The sequence below is a fragment of the Indicator indicator genome, chromosome 17 (assembly GCF_027791375.1).
Source record: "Indicator indicator isolate 239-I01 chromosome 17, UM_Iind_1.1, whole genome shotgun sequence".
Lineage (NCBI taxonomy): Eukaryota > Metazoa > Chordata > Aves > Piciformes > Indicatoridae > Indicator > Indicator indicator.
In genome coordinates this window covers 8,985,386-9,004,455 of record NC_072026.1, presented here as the reverse complement: position 1 = coordinate 9,004,455, position 19,070 = coordinate 8,985,386, and the positions used below count along the sequence as shown (strand labels likewise).

At 44.7% G+C, this 19,070-nt stretch overlaps 1 protein-coding gene across 1 annotated transcript in view; it reads right to left on the bottom strand.

Annotated features, from left to right (window-relative positions):
• The window catches only part of MAMLD1 (mastermind like domain containing 1), an 83,389-nt gene extending 65,939 nt beyond the window's left edge, over positions 1–17,450 (bottom strand). Inside the window, exon 1 of the mRNA XM_054388532.1 lies at positions 17,283–17,450. Coding sequence (XP_054244507.1) covers positions 17,283–17,336 — 54 coding nt within the window. The 5' untranslated portion in view covers positions 17,337–17,450. The remainder of the gene's footprint in view (positions 1–17,282) is intronic.
• Between the last annotated feature and the right edge of the window lie 1,620 nt (positions 17,451–19,070).

Genomic DNA, 19,070 nt, shown 5'->3' with positions numbered 1-19,070 from the left:
TGGGTATGTCTTCTCGTACCACGTAGCACGACTGCCTTTGGGAGCAGCTACAAGAGAGGCTGAGATACCTGTGGTTTCTGCTATCTTTCTCAGCTGGGATCACTGTGTAATGAAGAAACATCAGTGGAACCACAGAGAACAACAACAACAAAAAGACCAAAGTAATCAATGTAAGCCAAAAAATGCTTTATGTTTCTACCACTGTATTAGATTATTTAATGTACAGGGTATTTTTGCTGTATATGTGTATATACCTATATGTGTATATACCTGGACACTTGCTAATGTACCTCTTCCCTCCCCAAGAAAAGGGTAAGAGTTGGGGATTTTTAAGTGCCTTGGCAATAAGAACAAAAAACACAGCATCATAAACTCTGCAGTGTAATAGTAAGTCAGACGCAAGTGAAAAAGCAGAGCTCTAACTCTCCTTGTTCTCACGACCACTGCTCACACCATTAAAAGTTGAAAGTCTCTGCCCCCATCTCCAGCAGTGCCATACATACCCCAAACATTTCAGTTCTGAGACTCTATTTCTCAGGCTTACAGAGGCAGCCAGAGAGATTCTGCTCAGCTGCAAACTGTGTAGCTCACATTAAAAGGAGAGCGCAAGCGCGTGCTCTCAGAAAATAGGTACGTTTGACAGGAACAATTTAAATCGCCATGGGCATAAACAAACACAAATGGAGACTGTTGTTTTATTCTGTTCAGAGCTCAATACATTCACTTTGCTTAGAGATGTCTCCAGCATCCACTTTACTTGAAGAGCTGAAGTGACTCCCTGTTCACAAACGACAGAGGCGGAACTAAAGGTCGCATTATTTCAGGAGTTTAATTTTTGTCACCCCAACCTCATTTAAATGTTCACTCAATCAGAGGGCGTCAGGTTCAGCATTTATCCCCTTCTTTGTTTCTAGTTACAATCTTTCCACAACACAATTCATCTCCCGTGCTAGCACTGCTTCCTGCTCTTCAGGGGGTCACCACTACACGGTCACATGCACCCACCCATTTTACAACACAACACATCCCTTTCCTGCAGTTTTTACTTAAGCAAACAGTTCCACTGACCTGACACAGATTTTGTCCAGGTGATGCCTATTTGGTCCAACCCTAAGCAGCCAGGGAAAATCCCTACCTGGGAAAAATTTTAGGGTGTTAAATGCCCTAAAGAAAAACACGTGTGGCCTAACAAAAATATGCATTAAGATAAAAGCATTAAAATAAAGAAAGACACTGAGAATCATCAGAGCAGCACTGCCTGCAAGGAAGGAAGGAAGCTTTTAACAGCACTAAAATATAAAATTGATTTGTACACATATTTGATAAAAATCAATACAATTAGCAAGTAACTGAATACTAGAAAGGGAAATTGATTGCTCCAGGGCCCAGAGGACTCAGGGCAATCAGTCCATTCTTCTAGCTCCTCCACTCTTAATAAAAATTTACTTTTTCATAATTCTGCCTGAACTCTTTGCCCATTAATAATGCTACTAAATAGCTCTTCTTCTAGCACTATTATTGCAGACCTGCTTGAATTACATTTAGAGGCAGTTTCAAGTGGCATGTCCTGGCCATTTTGCTATCTGCAGCACAAACCTCCAAGCAATAGCATAAAAGAATACTGGCTAATGAACGGGAGCACAGGAACACTTGAGAAGAGCTTATAAAATTAAGTACCAAAGTTTAAATAAACGGATTACCATAGAATTGATTTGCTACTTCAATTTGGTCAGCTTTTGCTGATACATCATTTCTTCCTCAAAGGAGAAGAGACACCGTTTCGAAACAACTAATTAAACATTTTGAACCGTGGCCTTACAAGGGGTGCAGGGCTGGACTGCTCTGCTCTCCTGTCTCCTTCCTCTCGCCGAGTGATTCCTCACTGCAGCATGAAAATCGTTACTCCACGTGAAACAGGAGACTGAATTTACAGTCAAATCCAGACTAAATGAAGTGGCTTTCACAGCTGCTATCTCTGAGCAGATTCCAATCCCAGGCAAGGGCATCTTCTCTTCCTTCACTAAGGTCGGACTGAAGGAACAAGAACTCAATTGCTCTTCCCTGCACAGAGGGCAAGAAGCTTGCATCCAGCACAGCCTTCCCAGGTGAGGATTTCCATTACAGTTGACTGACTACAATCTGATGGAGGGGGCATGTGACTTGTAGGCATCCACAAAGGAGGTTTCTCTTTCAAAAAGGTCAGAAGCCTTCTCAAATAAGAACTTTCTCAGATGTTAAGCTTCGCCCATTGACTCATCTTGATTGGAAGCTCCTTAATCCAAAAACTTACCTCTGGGCCCTCAACAACTTCTCTGTCAGTCTGCAGCTGAGTGTGACACCACCTTTGCTGTTAACTAGGGCCCTAATTCAGCAATACTCTTGAGCATACGCTCTAATCAAGCTCTCTGAGTAGCCTTATCCAAGCCAAAGGTAAACAACTAATGTTTCCATATAATGGGACAACTTTTGCATGCTTAAAATTCAACAATGCAATTTAAGCACTTTCTAGTACTTAAATTGCTAGAGATCTCCAAAGGAACATCTCAAAAAGTCATTGAGTTGCCTAAAATCATGTTTGCTGCTCATCATATTCACTCCAGCAGAAACTCTCTTAGTCCAGGAATCTCAACACGTGCTTATGTCTCCAATGGTCCACCCAGACCTGCGACTTGACTAAACTGAGCAGTTATATCAGCCTAAGAAAAGGTCCACAGATGGAAATCAAGCAGCAACCTGCGGGGGTTCCTCCGTAAGGGAGTATGAGAGATCGCAGCGCAAAGGGAGCACAGTGCACTGCTCAGCAAGCGCCACAGGTGAAGCTGCAGCATCTGCTAAGCTGCCTCACTAAATTCTTATGATGTTCTTACTGAAAAGTTTCTCCTACTGCTTCTTATTACAAAGAAGAAACAGTCTGGACACAGAAACAAGAAATTACAGAGTTTTGCACCAGCCTTCTTTGCAACCATGAGCAAACTACTACTACATTCTCTTTGCTTCAGTTTCCCTGCCTTTATTAATAAAGCAGAGACATTAAAACCTACCTCACCTAACTCATGCATCTTTTGTGAAGATGAAATGCTTGTTCTGTGTAAAGCACTTGGAAGATGAAAGACATCAAGTAAATATTAATCATAGTTACCACACCTACCAACAGGATCTCCAGTATGCTGTTTTGAATCCGTATTTGAAGAGTCTTCCTTTGTGCAATTCAGGAACAATGCTTTCCTGGAGTAGTAGAGCTGAACTAAAGCTGGGCAAGAATTCCCATGTTAATCGGCCTTCTAGCCTTCAGAAGATCACAAGAAGGATGATGCTTCCATTTCAAAGAATAGCACAGTGTCACAGAATGAATTACATCAAACTGGCTGAAGCCCATTTACAGCACGGCCATGGAGGAAACTGTAGTAGAGTTCATCCACCAACATTCATCTTAGGGTATACACACTTGTAAATCAGCTCCTATTCAATAATGAAATGTCGAGTGACTCATTCTTTCTATGTGTGAGAAAGCTCTCAGAGAGAACCTTTATAAACACTGAATAATGTCTCCTTACTCTGGAGAAACTAGAATGCTTCAGAGCCAGCTGTAAAAGAGAACATTGCTGTTTTAGGCTGAGAGAATCTAAGAGCACACCAAGATCTGAAATTTCTGTTGAAGAAGATTTGGGAAGATGGTTCATTAGCAGCTCAGCTGATCTTCTGAACCAGCTTTCCAGGCATAGTGAGGTGCACTGATCTCACACAGACGTGCCCACAGGGCTGGCCCAGGGAAGGCTCGCGATGCTGCTCTGGGCACTTTTGCTGTTCCATGTGGGTCAAGTGCCAGATTAGTTACTTAAGGTCTTAAGCAACTTCTGCAGCTCAAACTTGGCTCACACAAGCGTAGTTGTCCTGCTAGCCATAACCAGCAGGTTAGCCTGGTGAAAGCAGTCTTCGCTATTTCTGCCTGAACCAGTGAATTTACACAAGGACAGCAGCGCAGACATACCAGGACTTTTGTTCCAGTGTTTGCCCTGGCTCAAAGCCAACCAGCACATACTGCAGCAGCACCCTGATAGCAGCTGGGTGCTTTGGTCAGCTGGGCAATAGCTGTGATTCCCAAGCACTGCACTCACCCAACTGAAAATCCTTCTAACAAAGTAAACCAAGACATGCCCATAATCACAGAGCAATCAAAGGTGCAGTATGCCTGCTCCCTGCCACAGCTCTGCCTGCCTTTGAAGAGGCAACACAGGGTTAGATGTCTGGAGCATACCTCCAGTGCTGCTAAAGAAGTCCAATTTCTCCACCACAGCAATCACAACAAAGGTATGAAAGCAAGAGTACCAGTAAAAACTAAGAGTCACAAACTTTAAACAGGTAACAGAGAGAGAAGAGCACTCTGCACGGCGGCGTTGAAGGAGCACAGAACAAGCTTGAACACAGAAACACTGCAGTGCAAGCAGTAAGGGATGCTGGACCTGATGGACCAGACACACAAGGGATCCCATCCTTCCTGAGGTGAGCCTAGACCTGCAGTGCCTCCATCCTCCTCCAGATACCTGCCTGGCTTCCTCAGCACTCCCTCTGTCTCCTCAGGCTTGCCCTGCCTTTGGTCCCAGCCCATCCCCTGCACTCCGTCCCCTACCATTGCCTCCTTGTACTTTGGACCTCTTCACCTCTATGTCCTGAGGTCTCTGGCTCTCCATCGGTGGCTTGGGCAGTGTCAGCCTGTGGAGCTGGGCCAGCCAGCACCGCAGAGCAACTCAGCTCCTGTCTGTAGTGCTGGTCCACCTCCTTGCCAAAATCCAGCAGCACGCATAAACAAACAAATTACACTAGAGACACAGAGCTATGCTCCAAAAGGAAATGACCACTCGATGTTATTGCTTAACATTTCCTAATAATGAACATGTACCTCTTGAAAATGTATGCCACCTAATACCCTCGGCACTGCAAACACGTACAACAGGTAATTTAAGTTAATCAAGCCCTAAGCTCTATGTGAAGTTTAACAGTTTGCTTCACTGTGCTTTAGGTAGCAGATGGCAAAGCACTCAGTGGTACATTTTCTGCAGTCCTTGCACAAAGGCCAGTACCTGCTTCTGTTCTGGGTGTGAAGGCCAATGAAGGGATGTTTGTTGGACCAGCTGAAGGCTGCAAAATGAGTGACCATTTTAAATCCTGCAATAAGACATGTAGCTACCAATACAGATTCTCCAATGGGAAGACTCATGGGCAGACAGAATCAATCTCTTACCTGTTAATCTGCCATTCTTAGATATGGTAAAATTAATGCTACAGACTGGCACAAGACTTCCAGTAATTAATCTGTGTCTTATCTGTACAAATACCAACATCCAAACTCAGTTCTATGCAGGCGAGTAGTGGGGGTTTTCCTACACAACAGCACTTGACACTGTTGCTGTAGCTCATAATACTTCTGAGCACACTGTCCTTACAAAGACTCCACACTGTACGCACCCTGGCACATGAGCATCAGAAGAAATCACTCTAAGTGGATAGTTTGAATTTCAAACTGCCTGTATGGACAGTAACTCAAATGCTCTATTTCTGGCTAGATGTTTGGGGGCCAGGGCAGGGGGAAAGAGGAGCTGATAAAGGGAAAAAGAAAATTTGTAGATGATGTGTAGAGCCAGAATGATTTTAAAGAAAGGGCAACTAAGACTGCCTAAGTCAAGCTTTTCCCAGGTATGTTAGAATGACTGGGAAACAAGGGCTTGAATAATAAACAGTTCAGCCTGTGACGTTCAAGATTTTCATCATTTATAATCAACAGAAGACACACATTTTTTCAAAACACAGAGCACACCCCCCAGCATCCAATTAATGGTGGTGTGTACAGTGAACATACTTACACTAATTGACTGGTCCAATGCCCATGGCTGCCCGTAAGCACTTCTGGAAGTAGCATTTCTGCAGCAGCACCATGCAGAATTGCTTCACATTTATTAACTTGTTTGGTTTTGATTGTTGGATTGGTTCCCCATTCCCAAGGCACTTAGATTTATTCTTTTAGCTTAACACTACAAAGTAATCAAATCTCTCCGTTACAGCTGACAGACTTGTAGGAGCCCTGAAGGGGAGGGGAGAGCTGCATCAGGAGAAACATCTGCATTTTCTCTTACATCCTTTACACTTGCCCTAAACTTTAGATTTCATTCATCACTGGAATTCAAGAATACTGAACTCTAACTGACATAGGAAGTTATTTGAAGATGCAAGATTTTCACTTGAAATTAAGGCTGATCTACCTTCTGGGATCAGGAACCAAGATTCATTTCTCATAAAGACTGAAAAGCCTCAACGCACTCTGCTCCTGCTTCAAGCCAAACACAAGTATTGTTGCAACCAAGAAAAAATCCTCTCAATGCTATGTAAAGTTCAAACAAACCAATCCTTAAGTAAGAGAAGGAGATGAGATGGAGGATTCAAATATGACTTTGTGCCCTTCCATCAAACATACAGAATAGGTAAGAAGAGAAAGACAAAAGGAGATGGCTCACAGAGTCAAAATTAATATGGAAACTGAGAGAATGGATATATCTTTTGTGGGATTTTGACTGTGTCTCTTCAGTACATTTTCAGCTTTATGTAATGCAAGAGTAGAAAGTGCTTAGCACACAACCCAGGATGTGGAAGACAAAGAGAGTATTTTTGATTTAGGTAAATTCCAGTGTCCTTGCCTAATGTAACTCAATGTAAAATGAGAAAGAAATGAGTACTTGCATGGTCCTGTGTCTTTAAAAATAATGTGAATGACCCACTGCTTAAAGTACGGAAGGGGTCCTCTGTTACTAAAATCCAAATGCGTCGTGTTTTAGACCGTACTCAGACTGACAGGGTAAGGCTTGGAGAAAAGTGAGACAAACAAAAAAACAAAACTTCATGGAGCCCATGATCAAATAAGCTTACGGAGTTTGGATTTAATACACCAACGATGTCAGGCATTTAAATGTAGTAGCATCAAAACTGGATATTTACTGCTTGGTAGTGAGTAACCCTTTGAAAAGGGAGGAACACAAATTCCTTTTTCATGAGTCACCATTTGGCAGTCAGAGATCAAAACCTTTTGCCTGTATTTCTGACTGCAAGATTGTATATACTTAGGTTTGTTTTCAGTCTGTATGACTTTATTTAAATCAACACAGTTCGTTAATAAAATAAGTATGTTAGGAGAACAGGAAAAGTGAAATCTTAAAAAGTACCTGGCCATCAGTGTGATCTACTGGGTTCCTGAAATACCACATGAATTCAGAAATTATTTCTGTATATAAATTTGGAATTGTGAAAATCCTGCTAAGATTTAAAGTAACTAGTCAAGGAAAAATGAAATTAAACTCAGTATCTATTCTGATAACCACGTGAAATGAGCATTGGATTATTCTTAAAGTAAGACTATTCTTAAATATATTCTTAATTATTCTTAAAATAATGAAAATGTTTATATATTAAATGTTACATACTCATGTATGGGAAAACAGCTCTTTCTGTGTGAGTGGAACTGTGTATGACAAATATCTTCATAAAATATTTATTTGTTTACCTTTACCCCAAACTTAACCTACAAATATCTGTGACAAGAATAAAACATTAAAATACATGCCTGGGAGTTGATGCCATTTTTGTCTTTAAATAGTTTCTTTCCCCTTACATCAAATTCTGAAGTTTCAGCTAAAAGGAAGATACTATGATATGATGTCAGGAATCTACTATGATACTCTGGCAAGACCTCACCTGGAGTACTCTGTGGAGCTCTGGAGCCCCCAACAGAGGAAGGACATGGACCTGATGGAGCGGATTCAGAGGAAGACAACAAAGATGATGAGGGGGCTGGAAACCTCTCCTGTGAGGACAGGCTGTGGGACCTGGGTTTGTTCAGCCTGGAGAAGAGAAGGCTCTGGGGAGACCTAACAGAGACCTTCCAAGGCAGGGCTTACAAGAAGGCAGGAAACAGACTGTTTCCAAAGGCCTGCAGTGATAGGATGAGGGACAGTGGCTTGAAATTTGAGAAAAGTGGATTTAAATTCGATGTTAGGAGCAGTTCTTTATCACGAGGGTGGTGGAACACTGGAACAGGTTGCCCAGGGAGATAATTGAGGCCCCATCCCTGGAGATATTCAAGGTCAGGCTTGAGCAACCTCATCTAGTGGAGGATGTCCCTGCTCACTGCATGGGGGTTGGACTAGATGACCTTTGTAGGTCCCTTCCAACCCAAACCATTCTATGATTCTATGGAGAAAAAAAAAAAAAATCCACCTGCATTGGCATTACAGCCTAAGCAAAGAAATAAAACTCAGATTCACAACAAGGGGGTCATAGAGTGTACTTGCCTTTATTTTGAATATGATTTCCAACTATGTGAAAAGTCTCTGAAGATCTCCACCAGTTAACAAACAGGAAATCTTCGAATTGTTATATGAAAGCTCATATCCACAAGAATTGGAGCAAGGACCTGCCACTCACAACACACAGCTATTGAACAGCCATCCGGTGTAACTACTGAGCAGCAAAAGCATCTCCATACCTTACTGTCAGCTCACTGAACCATCCCACCCTGTACATCAGTTGATCTTAATTTATGTTCAATTTACTTGTAGATTGGAAGTAATTAGAGTAAATAATTACAGTAACTGGTTACAGTTTGGGAATTGAGAGAACTGAAGAAAGAATTGAGAGAAATAACCTGATCTACTACTGTAAAGAGAATCAATCATCCATCTACTTCCATTAGTCTTTTTGGCAGTCCTGTGTCACTGTTGTCACAAGCCTGGATAACAATGCCACATTAATTCTGCTTTGGAGAAAGAGACTACAAGATTTGAGTCGGTAACTGTGTCCTACCTGACCTTGAGGCATCTTTGGGGGAAGTTTCCCATCAAATGCAGTTAACAGTTTTACTGAAGGAGAATTACTATTTTGGGTCCATGCTTTGTAACTCAAATGCATGACATAAAAATAAACAACTGATACTGTTTTCACTAGAAATAAATCATCAGTTCAGAGCCAATAATTCTGCAGACCCAACCCTATGTGAGAAATTAGATTTTCAAAGTCATTTCAACAAACCTGCTGAGATGTGATGGACTTGGGGCAGAATGAAGAGAGAGCAACTGCAAATTTCTTATGTAACAGCAACAATCCTTTTAAACAGATTTACCTAAACTGGAAACAGGCTGCATTTCCCAATCCAAACTTTCCCAAAGGAGTTAAAAACAAAACAAAACCCCTCTGTTGTAAATATTATGGAACACAGAACTACAAAAGAAAAAAGTCATCTTATGTTTCATAACAGAAACAGGCTCACTCCCTTCAAGACTACACACTGCTCTCAGTACAACGTGAACTGCTGATGTCAGTGTGAGCAGGGAGAAGAGGACATATGGCCTTTTGTACTGTTCCCAAGATGCTGAGTGTTAAAAAAAAATATTCAGAAATCATTACCCAGGCTGGAAGAAACCCAAGCCATTCTAAATGTTTGTTTCTTGCAATTTGGAAGATCTTTTTTGGAAAAAAAAAAAAAACAAAACAAAAAAAACCCCAAACTTCTCTTAGGCAAGTAATCCTAAACCCAAATGGTAGAAGGGAATTAAGCAGGAGCCATGCATTATTTGGGGAGAACCCATGCACTATTTTGGGGAAACTTTTGCTTCCGTGCTCATTTGAGTATTTCTCTGCAACTAGATATCATTTCTATTACTGTGGCTATGACTAACGAGTTAACAACTCTATTTACACTAGTACTGTTGTATCATTAGAAACAACAAGATTATGTACTTTAATTCTAATGCCAGCACAATTATTTTAACACCAAGTGTGTCAGATCTGACTCTATACCCCCTAAATTAATTTCAGAGTAGTGGCTAAATAAAATGACATACTTCTTTGTGCTTTTGTTATAACACGCTCATGTGCAGCAAACTGTGAAGAAAATGTAGTAATTAGAGGTTAAATTAATCCCTGACAGACAGGCAGCTTAGTAAAGCTGGGCCCTCTTCAGAAAACACAGCATAAAGCTTGCCAGTCTTTCAGAATTAGGCACAAAGAACACGCAAGATTGGCAAGTCCCTCACCACTGCAATCCAACCAAAGGCTAATGCTGAAAAGTCGGAGTAAGTCTTGGAGCAGCCAATAGTAGCAGGCAGATCTTGTGACAAATGTGATTTAGAGCTCCAAGCAATTGTTGCTACAGCCGCTCTAACTGCCTGATCAGGATCAACCACTTGAAATTAAAGACAGCCTTTTGCACAGCAGAACAGGCTTTTAACCAGCATATAATCAACCTCGAGACGTTAATAAAAGCGAACAATGGTATTAGATTTCACAACATAACTAGAAAGTTACCTTGCTGCTTCTGATTTTAATGCTGTAATGGATTTCATTGCCCACAACAGAGTAAATGTGCCATGTTATTCTGAAAACAATATATAGGTATGTCTTGGGTAGGTGTAACTCCCAAACCTGGTCAGAGTTCTAAGATACGTAGTTCTAGAAAAAAGACACTTCCACAGAAATGCAAAAGTAAACCAACACAAGAAAAAAGAAGCAGCCAGATCATGTTGATGATATCCAGCAGTTATTTCTTTTTGGTGTGTGTCAACAGAAGTAAATGTTTTTTTCCGATCTCTCTAGCTGTGGCATGACAAAAGTAGCTGTTTTTTAAATCCATGCAAATACAGCCTGTTCTCAGAGAGGGAGAAACCAAAGGGTGCTGGTTCTGTGCTGGCTTCCCACGCTGACAAATCCTGATGCAGGAATTGCAGAGGCACCTCGGCATCCATCCCACTTTACTTGTATCTTACCTGAAAAGGTGGAAGGTACAAAAACCTGGCTTCCCCCTGGGCTAACACTGATGCCACTCAATAGATTGCCTGACATGGGGTGAAACAATAATGTAGTTAACACCCTCCCCTGCCGAGGTAATCTATATCACATCTGGGACAGGATAAGCCTCCAGCTGTCCCTGCCTGAACGGGATAGCATAACTGACACCTGCAGTTGGATCACTAGGTAAATCTAAAAGAAAAATAAAATTTAAAAAAAGAAAAAAAAAAGAAAAGGAAAAGGCTGCATTACAAGTAAAGTAAAAGCAAAACAGGGGGCTCAGGGAGATTGCGGATCAGTGTGGGAGCACATTAACACCACCGGTATTTCTGTACTACCCAGATCATCAATTATTAACAAATTAGGACATGCCTGATGGGGTACTTATGTAACACTTCTTTATCAATAAAACTGCCAAGTCCCTTGCAGGAAAAAGTAGAGCAGATTTCAACAAGTCATAATATGATGCCTCCCTTTGGACAGGGTATGGTGAATTCCACTTTTCTCCTCCTCAGCCCGGCCACCCATTCCCAAAGAGCAATTTTGGTCAGCCCGGCAGCCCCCGCGCAAAGCCTGGGGCGCACCCCATCCTCCTGTGTGCAACAGCCCTTTAATCAGGTCAGCGCTTATCAATGGCTCATTGTAGGCATGAGGCAGCACTTGGAGTGAAGGACGATACAAAATCCCACATCCCCCTGCATCTCCCACGCCTGGGCCCCACTGGCACTTCACTGGCCTCACGGAAACAGCCACCAGCCACACTCCCTGGGCAGCGCCCGTATTTCCCAGCTGATCCAGCTGGCTGGGTGGGGAGGAAGGAAACCCATAGGTCTTTCCTCTGCTCTACCCTTTTGGACACCACAGAGCAAAGGGTCAGCTAAAATTCATCCTGAAGAGATAATGTCCTTCACCCTGCTTTGCTTCCACTTCACTTCTTCCAAGAGGTGAGAGTGAGCAGGGTGGGGGGCACAACACAACCCCTCTTCCCTGCTCAAGGGCCTGATCCTTGAAATTCTAGAGTCAAATCTGAGTCTCAACTACTATAAAAGGACTGCTAGGCTGGGCCCCAACAGGAGAAGGACTGGTGTACAGTCCTACTGCTTGGCCTCACAAACACCTTTCAATTCATCCAAGATGCACCCCAGAGTAAACAGCTCTGAAAAGAGCAACTGCAATTTTGCAGGTAAATGTTGCACAAAGTATTTTCCTCTTGAAGCAAACTAATGATTTAGAAATACATTTTCTTTCATTTAAAACCTGAACATTATTATCAGTGAAGAGGCTTTCCCAGAGGAATAAAGATTCTCCATAGCTCATTTGCATTTGCTAGTTATCCCTCTCTGACTGCATCACTCTCTGGTATCGCAGCTGGTGACTTCAAAAATGATGGAGCCACATCCCAGGAGCCATGAGCCCTGCCTATGCTGTCACCTGGAGATACACTTTCATTTTGAACAGAGCTAACAGGCTGGTCCACAGCAACTGCAATGAAAAATACCTACCAGAAGACAAGGACATAAACTAAAACCTTTAACTGACAAAGACTTCAAGTTTCTGTGCAAAGCACTAGCAGTAATAATAAAGAACACGGGAAGGGGACTATGATGCAAGCACAGACTGTTCTGCAAAGCTTCCCTTCAGCTGCTGGCAGCCCTAAAATGGGTTACAGAAAGTTAAAACTGTGTTATCGATCACTGCCTATTCTGCAAGGCTGGCAGTTTTTTAGAATATAAACAGCATTGTTCTTTTGCTTTTTCCATTTCAAACAATTCTCCAGTACCTTCCAATATCCAGTCTAATCTAAAACCCCACTAATGAGGGTAGTACTAAACACCTAAACAGTTTCTTCATGTATTTGTTCAGCAATTGCCTTTTCAAGTGCACTCCTTTTATGAATGCAGAAAACAAAATTTACTATGAGTATACAACAGTATTGTGCACATTTGGCACGTTACAGCAGTGCTCTAAAGTTCCCCTTCAAAATTACTGGCAAGGAAGGAAGTTCTGCATAATTTTAGCACTCAACATCTGAAAAAATTAGAACAGTCCCAACTGTTCTTTGAGATGTATAAAAGAACAGTTGAAAAACTTACAGTTGACTGGTGCTACCTAGGTTACCCGTCAATGGCATTGAAACTGGTATATTATTAAGAGAGGTGTATGATGGGAATTGGTTTATTGTGCTGATCCATAGTAACCAACTCCTGTTCGTCCATCATTTATCTCTCTCACCAGCGACATATGGGTTTGCCTATTCACACTCTCAGCATTCTCTCTGCTCCAACAAACAGTCAGCCTTTTCTGCTGGGATAAGGAGATTTTTTAGTTACATCCATTATGTGCGTATCAACATTTATGGCAGGAAGATAATTGCCAAAGAGCTCAGGGGGATAAAAGCTCCCTCTTTATAACACAAACCCCCTTAAAAAATCAATATTGATATAAAACAGTTCAACGCAAAGCCTTGGTGTATCTTCTCCTTCCTTCAGTTCAAAATACTTTTTTTTTTTTTTTTAAACATAGCAAGTCAAACTGGAACATCAGGTAGAAAGCCTTCATAATGAGTTACACTGCTGCTCTTCCCATAGAGGAAAAAATAGCAGTGTATAATATTAATTGTTCCTTAAAGAAGCGAGTGGCAAATGTGTCAGATACAAAGAGGGTTCCTTGGAGAGATGCCAGCATCATTTAAACTGATTTAGCTATCTTTATTTGGAGACCATACCAGCTGCTAATGAATCGTAACTTATAGTCACCTTCGCCTAAATGCTGAAGAAGCCAGCAGGAGGGGAACAATGAAAACCTGGGGATCCTGCCTTTTTCCCTATTTCAGGAGCTCAGGCAACCTTCTAGTACCCCATCCCCCAGTTTGAGTAAATCCATTTGTCACAGCTTCTGCAAGATTTACTTCACTTTCCCATGGCTATGCACTCATAAAAGTTATTTTAAGACAACTTTCATCAGAGTAGCAAGTAACATAGAACATTTATTGATTAAATGACTGGGAACCAGTGAGTTGCACTGTACTTAACTTACAGGACGACTCACAGATTTTACTTACTGTTGTCCTTGCCCTTGTATTACCTTCTGCCTCCCTAACTTTCGTCACGCATGAAGCCAGTACCTAGCTTGATCCTTGTCCTTACTGCTGCACCCAAGCAGGTTAACCACCTGTCAGTCAGGGCAGGAGTGTCAGCCTGACACCTTGAATCATGAACTCTTGCAGTACCTTCAGAAAGCATCTAGCACAACAGCTCCCTAATCCCATTTTAAATCTCTAAATGCTACCCACACAGTAACGTTTGTAACAAGGTCGGTACAAAACCCAAACACTGTATTTGTAAAACATTCCTCTCTGTGTAACACGAAGCCATACAAAAGAATTTCACAAAATTTAACTGCCTCCTGTAATTACTAATCCCCCCAAACCCTTTAACAACTACCTTAGCTTTAAAAAAAAAAAAAAAACAAAAAAACAAAGAGACTTTACAGGTTCAAACTACTTAGTTACAAGGGACCAGAAGTGAAGCCCTGTCAATATTTGCTTTTCTGATTCTCAAGTATTAGTTGAAAGGATTAGAGATGAAAAACCTCAAAGAAAAAAAACACCCCCCCAAGCCCCTCTGAAAATAAAAAGCTACACTGAATTTGAGCTGTTCAGTTCTAACCATTAAACAGCTTTTCACTCGCTGAGAGATGTTAAGTGCATGTTACCTGCCTTACAATAGATACTATTTGTTTTTTATCCCTGAGCAACAGACTATTTCCTGGTTCAGTTTAAAAACTCGGTGACGTTCCAATTTCAACCCACACATGTGTGTCACTGTCAACGTCAGTGGCAGGAAAACATTAGAAGTCACCCCTTGCTAATGCTTTCCTAACATGGAATTTCCTTGTATCTCGCTCCCTCGGCCCACCTCCTCCCTTCAGCTGAGAGCATCTTTCCCAAATTGCCTTTTTTTTTTCCACCTCTTCTAAACATATGGCAGGGAGAGAGAACTGAAAATGGTCAGTGCCAGAACTAGATGGCTGCTTTTTTTGGGGTGCCAGCGTATAACTCGCTCCGACTGCTCTTGCCTGCCTTTGCCTGGAGAGTGCGGCCGGTGGCTGGCAGCCCCCGAGCTCGGCGGCTTCCCCTACCGGCCTCGGTTCGGAGCAGCCGACACCCTCCGCCGGTACCCTGCTCGCACTGTAACACACAGCAATGTGCTCCGGCGGGCAACCGGCTCTGAAGGTGGCGAGGAAATGCCGGGCGCAAAGGCCCCCGCTCCTCCGGGGATGTCACTGTCCCTGCTGCCGAGCCTGGTTGGGAGGACCCATCATCTGCCTCAGGGCTGGCGGCAGCAAACAGCTGCTGGGTCCGGCAGGTTCAAGGCCGTTCCGGCTTCCTCTCTACTAGATGCACCATATGGTCCATCTCGCACATCAGCAGCTTTATTTCCCCATCAACTCGGCCCAGAGGGGTAGCTCCGGGAGGGCCAGGCCCCCTCTGCCCCTCAGCCCCCCGAGGCTCGGGCATTAGGCATTACCCGGGGATTACAGGGCTAAGCAGGGAAACACTCACATTATATAACAGGGGGAGCATTTCGCCCCTCCCGGCGCGCCCACACCCCTCCCTCCCTCCCTCCTCCCGAGCCGAGGCGGCTGCACAGCAGCGGGAGGCGGCCGGAGCGGCGGCGGGAGGGAGCCCGACGCCTCCGCCCCCGGCGCGGGGAAGGGGCCAGACGCAGTTAATCTCCCCGCTGGCGGCTGGGGGGAGGGATTGCGGGGCGTCCCCCGGTGCCGAAGTAGGCGGCAGGCTCTTCCTGCAGCACCCGTGCCAGGAAGCTCCTACAAGCGCCCGGTGCCCGACGGGCTCATCTGCTTCCGACGGGAAGAGGCGAGGCGACCGCGCGTCCGCACGCCGCACCAGAGACCGCACCAGGCACCGCGCCGGGCCGCGGCTCCGCGGCGCCTCCCGGCCCCCGCTCCCGAGCGTCGGGCTCCGCCGCCTCCCCCCAGCCGCCCTGCCGGGAGCACCGTGAAAAACAAAAGCGGCCTTTTAATTTATTGTTCCGGGGATTGGGGGGGGGGGGGGGAAGGGAAGGGGGCGCGGGGGAGGGAGGGGGAGGAGGCAAGCGGTGTGAAAGGAAACCAAAGCCCGTTTTCTTCCAGAAACGGCCGTTCTCCCCGGGATCACTCCGAGTCACCCTGGTGACAACCCCCCGCCAGCCAAACACGAACAAAAGCCGCGCTGCCCTCGGCCTCGGCGCTCCCCCGGGCCGAGCAACAGGCCGGGAAAGGCGGCGGAGGAGGGACCGGGAGGAGGGATCGTCTATTGACTGAGGGAGAGGGGCAGCCCCTGCCTCGGGAGGAGACGTGGGACCGAGTCAGCGAGCGCCTTGTTTACCCTGCAATTGCTCTAAACCCCGATCTTAATCACAGGATGAGAAACCAAAACAGTTTAAATCGTGAGTCAGCATGCATTTTATTTCAAATACACCTATAGTCTCAGAGAGAGCGGCAAACGCGCGGCGTTTGCACCATCTCCCTCACTTCTGGGCTATTCCCGTTTCGAGAAGGGGACACAAACGCACCCTCGCCCTAAAGGGAGGCTGAACGCTGGCTCCACACTTTTCAGCAACAACCGAGGGTTCCTTTGGGCTCGGCAGAGCCTTTTGTTCAAAATCCTGCACACAGAACGTGCGCTTTAGCCTCCCAAAATAACCCTGCACGCCGCTGCCAAGGCAAATACCGGGAGTTACTAAAAAATAATAACAGAGACCGGCGCTAGCCCCTCTGCTTGTGACCCTTCCCGGCGGGTTCCCCCAGCGTTGCAAGGTCTGTCCCTCCCTGCCACTCCGGTCGGGGCTGTGTGTACGCGGGGACAGCAGGATCCCGCGGCGCTGGGCGCACCGGCACTTCCCGCATCCTACTCGCCCCCGGGCCGACACCGGCGGCATCCCCACCCCCTCTCCTCTCCTCACCCCCGCGCGTCGCCACACGAGCGATGACACGGAACCCTACCGAGCGGCCGTAGCCCCGGGTGCTGCCCCCGCGCCGCCCGGAGGCGGCCCCTCCGCCGCCACGCACCGGCTGCCCGCTGCCGTGCCAGAGACCGCACCGCCCCGAGAGCACCTTGTTCACCACCATTTTAAAGCCCGTGGACCCCCTCCCTCCGATAGTCTCCCTCCTTGCCCTGTGGAGTGGCATCAGCTCTCACCGGAACGGGGGGTGAAATTTTTTACCCTAAGTTTCTGGTTCCTTCTCTTTCAAAGCCCCGGCGCAGCCCCCTACGAACACCAACCATCCGGGCAGAGCCCGCCCAAGGTGGGCACTTTCCTGAACCGCCTCTGCAAACTTTACAGCCCCGGCTGCAGCCGCGTCGGGTCCGGGCGAGCAACTCTTCCGAGGGTGGCTAAGTCCTTCTAAAGCAACTCCTACTTTTCCAGTCCATATCGATTTCAGATGCTACTTACTGGAATATGTGGCTCCATGCGTGGTGCTTCTACCCGCTGGGAAACCAGCAGCATCTTGGACTGGGGATCAACCGGCTTTTAGATCCACTTTGGCTGTACTTAGCAAAACCCAGCACCGCGAAGGACTCTGAGACGGTTTTCTCCTTTTAGGTTCCAGACAAGTTCATCCTGGCGTTGCAGTTTGCTAATGATTCACTGTCTGTCTCAATCTGCTCACTACATTTCCATCAACCCACAGCTTCCTCACTTAGAAGGTGGAGTTTGTGGGGTTTAAGTTACTGATAGGCATATCTAAGTGCTGTGTCACTCAAAGAGGAGGAGACACACACACTCTCTCTCACACATACACACACTCGCACACACACGAACGGCTTCAGGCTTAAAGGGGAAGGAGCACTTTCTTTTCTTCAGAAACTAGAAACCTCACAGATCCGAGGATTTTATTTATTTTCTTCTGTGCATGAAGGCGAAAATCATGCAGCCCATGGACAGTGTTTTAACAGGCAAAAAGGTGCTTAGCATGTTTGGTGCTTTCTCTGCAGAGCTTCAAGTTCTTTTAGTAGCATAGTAGGGTAGCTCAGAAAGACACTGGCGATTAATGGACTTCCCTCCCCCCCCAAAGCGTACAAAATCACTGAAAAGAGAGCTCGACGCATAAAGTATAAAGGTTTAAGTTACTCTTAAGAGTAGTTTTAAGAGGGATAGTTTCCTGTCTCTTTACGCCATTACGATACAAAATTCAGCACTCTTAACACTCATAAAAGGGTTAAACTCCTCTCACACAGGTGAACTCAGGTTACCAAGAAGGAAACGGCAGAGTTGTTTCGGTTTTCCCCTCCGTGTATTTCTGAAGCCAGATACAACTCGGAAGAGAGACCTGCCGTAAACCCATGCACTTCTCATATGACTTTAAATGTGCTTGTTACAAGCTGCAGCCTCTGAATATTAATTTTGACAGACCATCAGCTGAAAGCTGAGTACCTATTCAGACCTCTTGGATTGCGCAGAAAGGACTGTGAAGAGCAAGTGGCAGGCAGCTAGGAGAGCACACTGGGTCCACAAATAATTGCTGTTATAATTTCATTACTTTACTAAATCAGTATGACTGTCACTCCTGTCCTAATACATTGGTGGTGCTAGAAACTCTGTCCTGGTAACTGACTCAGTGGATGAGATACAGGAGACCTAATACCATTTCTAATAAAACATCTAAGTTTTCAAAACCATTTCTAGAATAGCAATACTAGTAAATTATGTGCTATAAAATGAATAAGAAAGTTATTTGAATAAAACCCAATTACTGTGGCCAAATACAAGTGGAGCCAGAACCTGGCCTCACTTTCCTGAAAGTTTCCCAGACAGCAGTCATCTTCAACTTACAGTTAACTTATAGATCAAATCTATCTTGGTGCCCTGAGTGAATAAATATCAGGAATATTGGTTCATCAACAGAGAAACGTTTCATTTCACCTTTGCTGAAGCCTCTAGCTTTCCTGTGACAGCTGCACGATAGGGCCCACTGCCCTGAGCAGTATTTATGTTACTTCAGTTTGTATTGTTTGGAAGCTTATTGGTTTATTTTTCTACTGATCTTGCCTTCTATGTTATTGAAAATTACGTTGACGTATTTTGTCTATTAAAAAAAACTTAAAAAAGGCACAAAAATGATAAAGTTCTGTGGGTGTGAACACCCTGAATCCTACAGACTCTTGAGGGCTGTATCTCAGGGGAAGCCTGTTGATGTTTGGGTTTGTTGGGCTGCCCTGATCAAATCTACAACCCTGATTG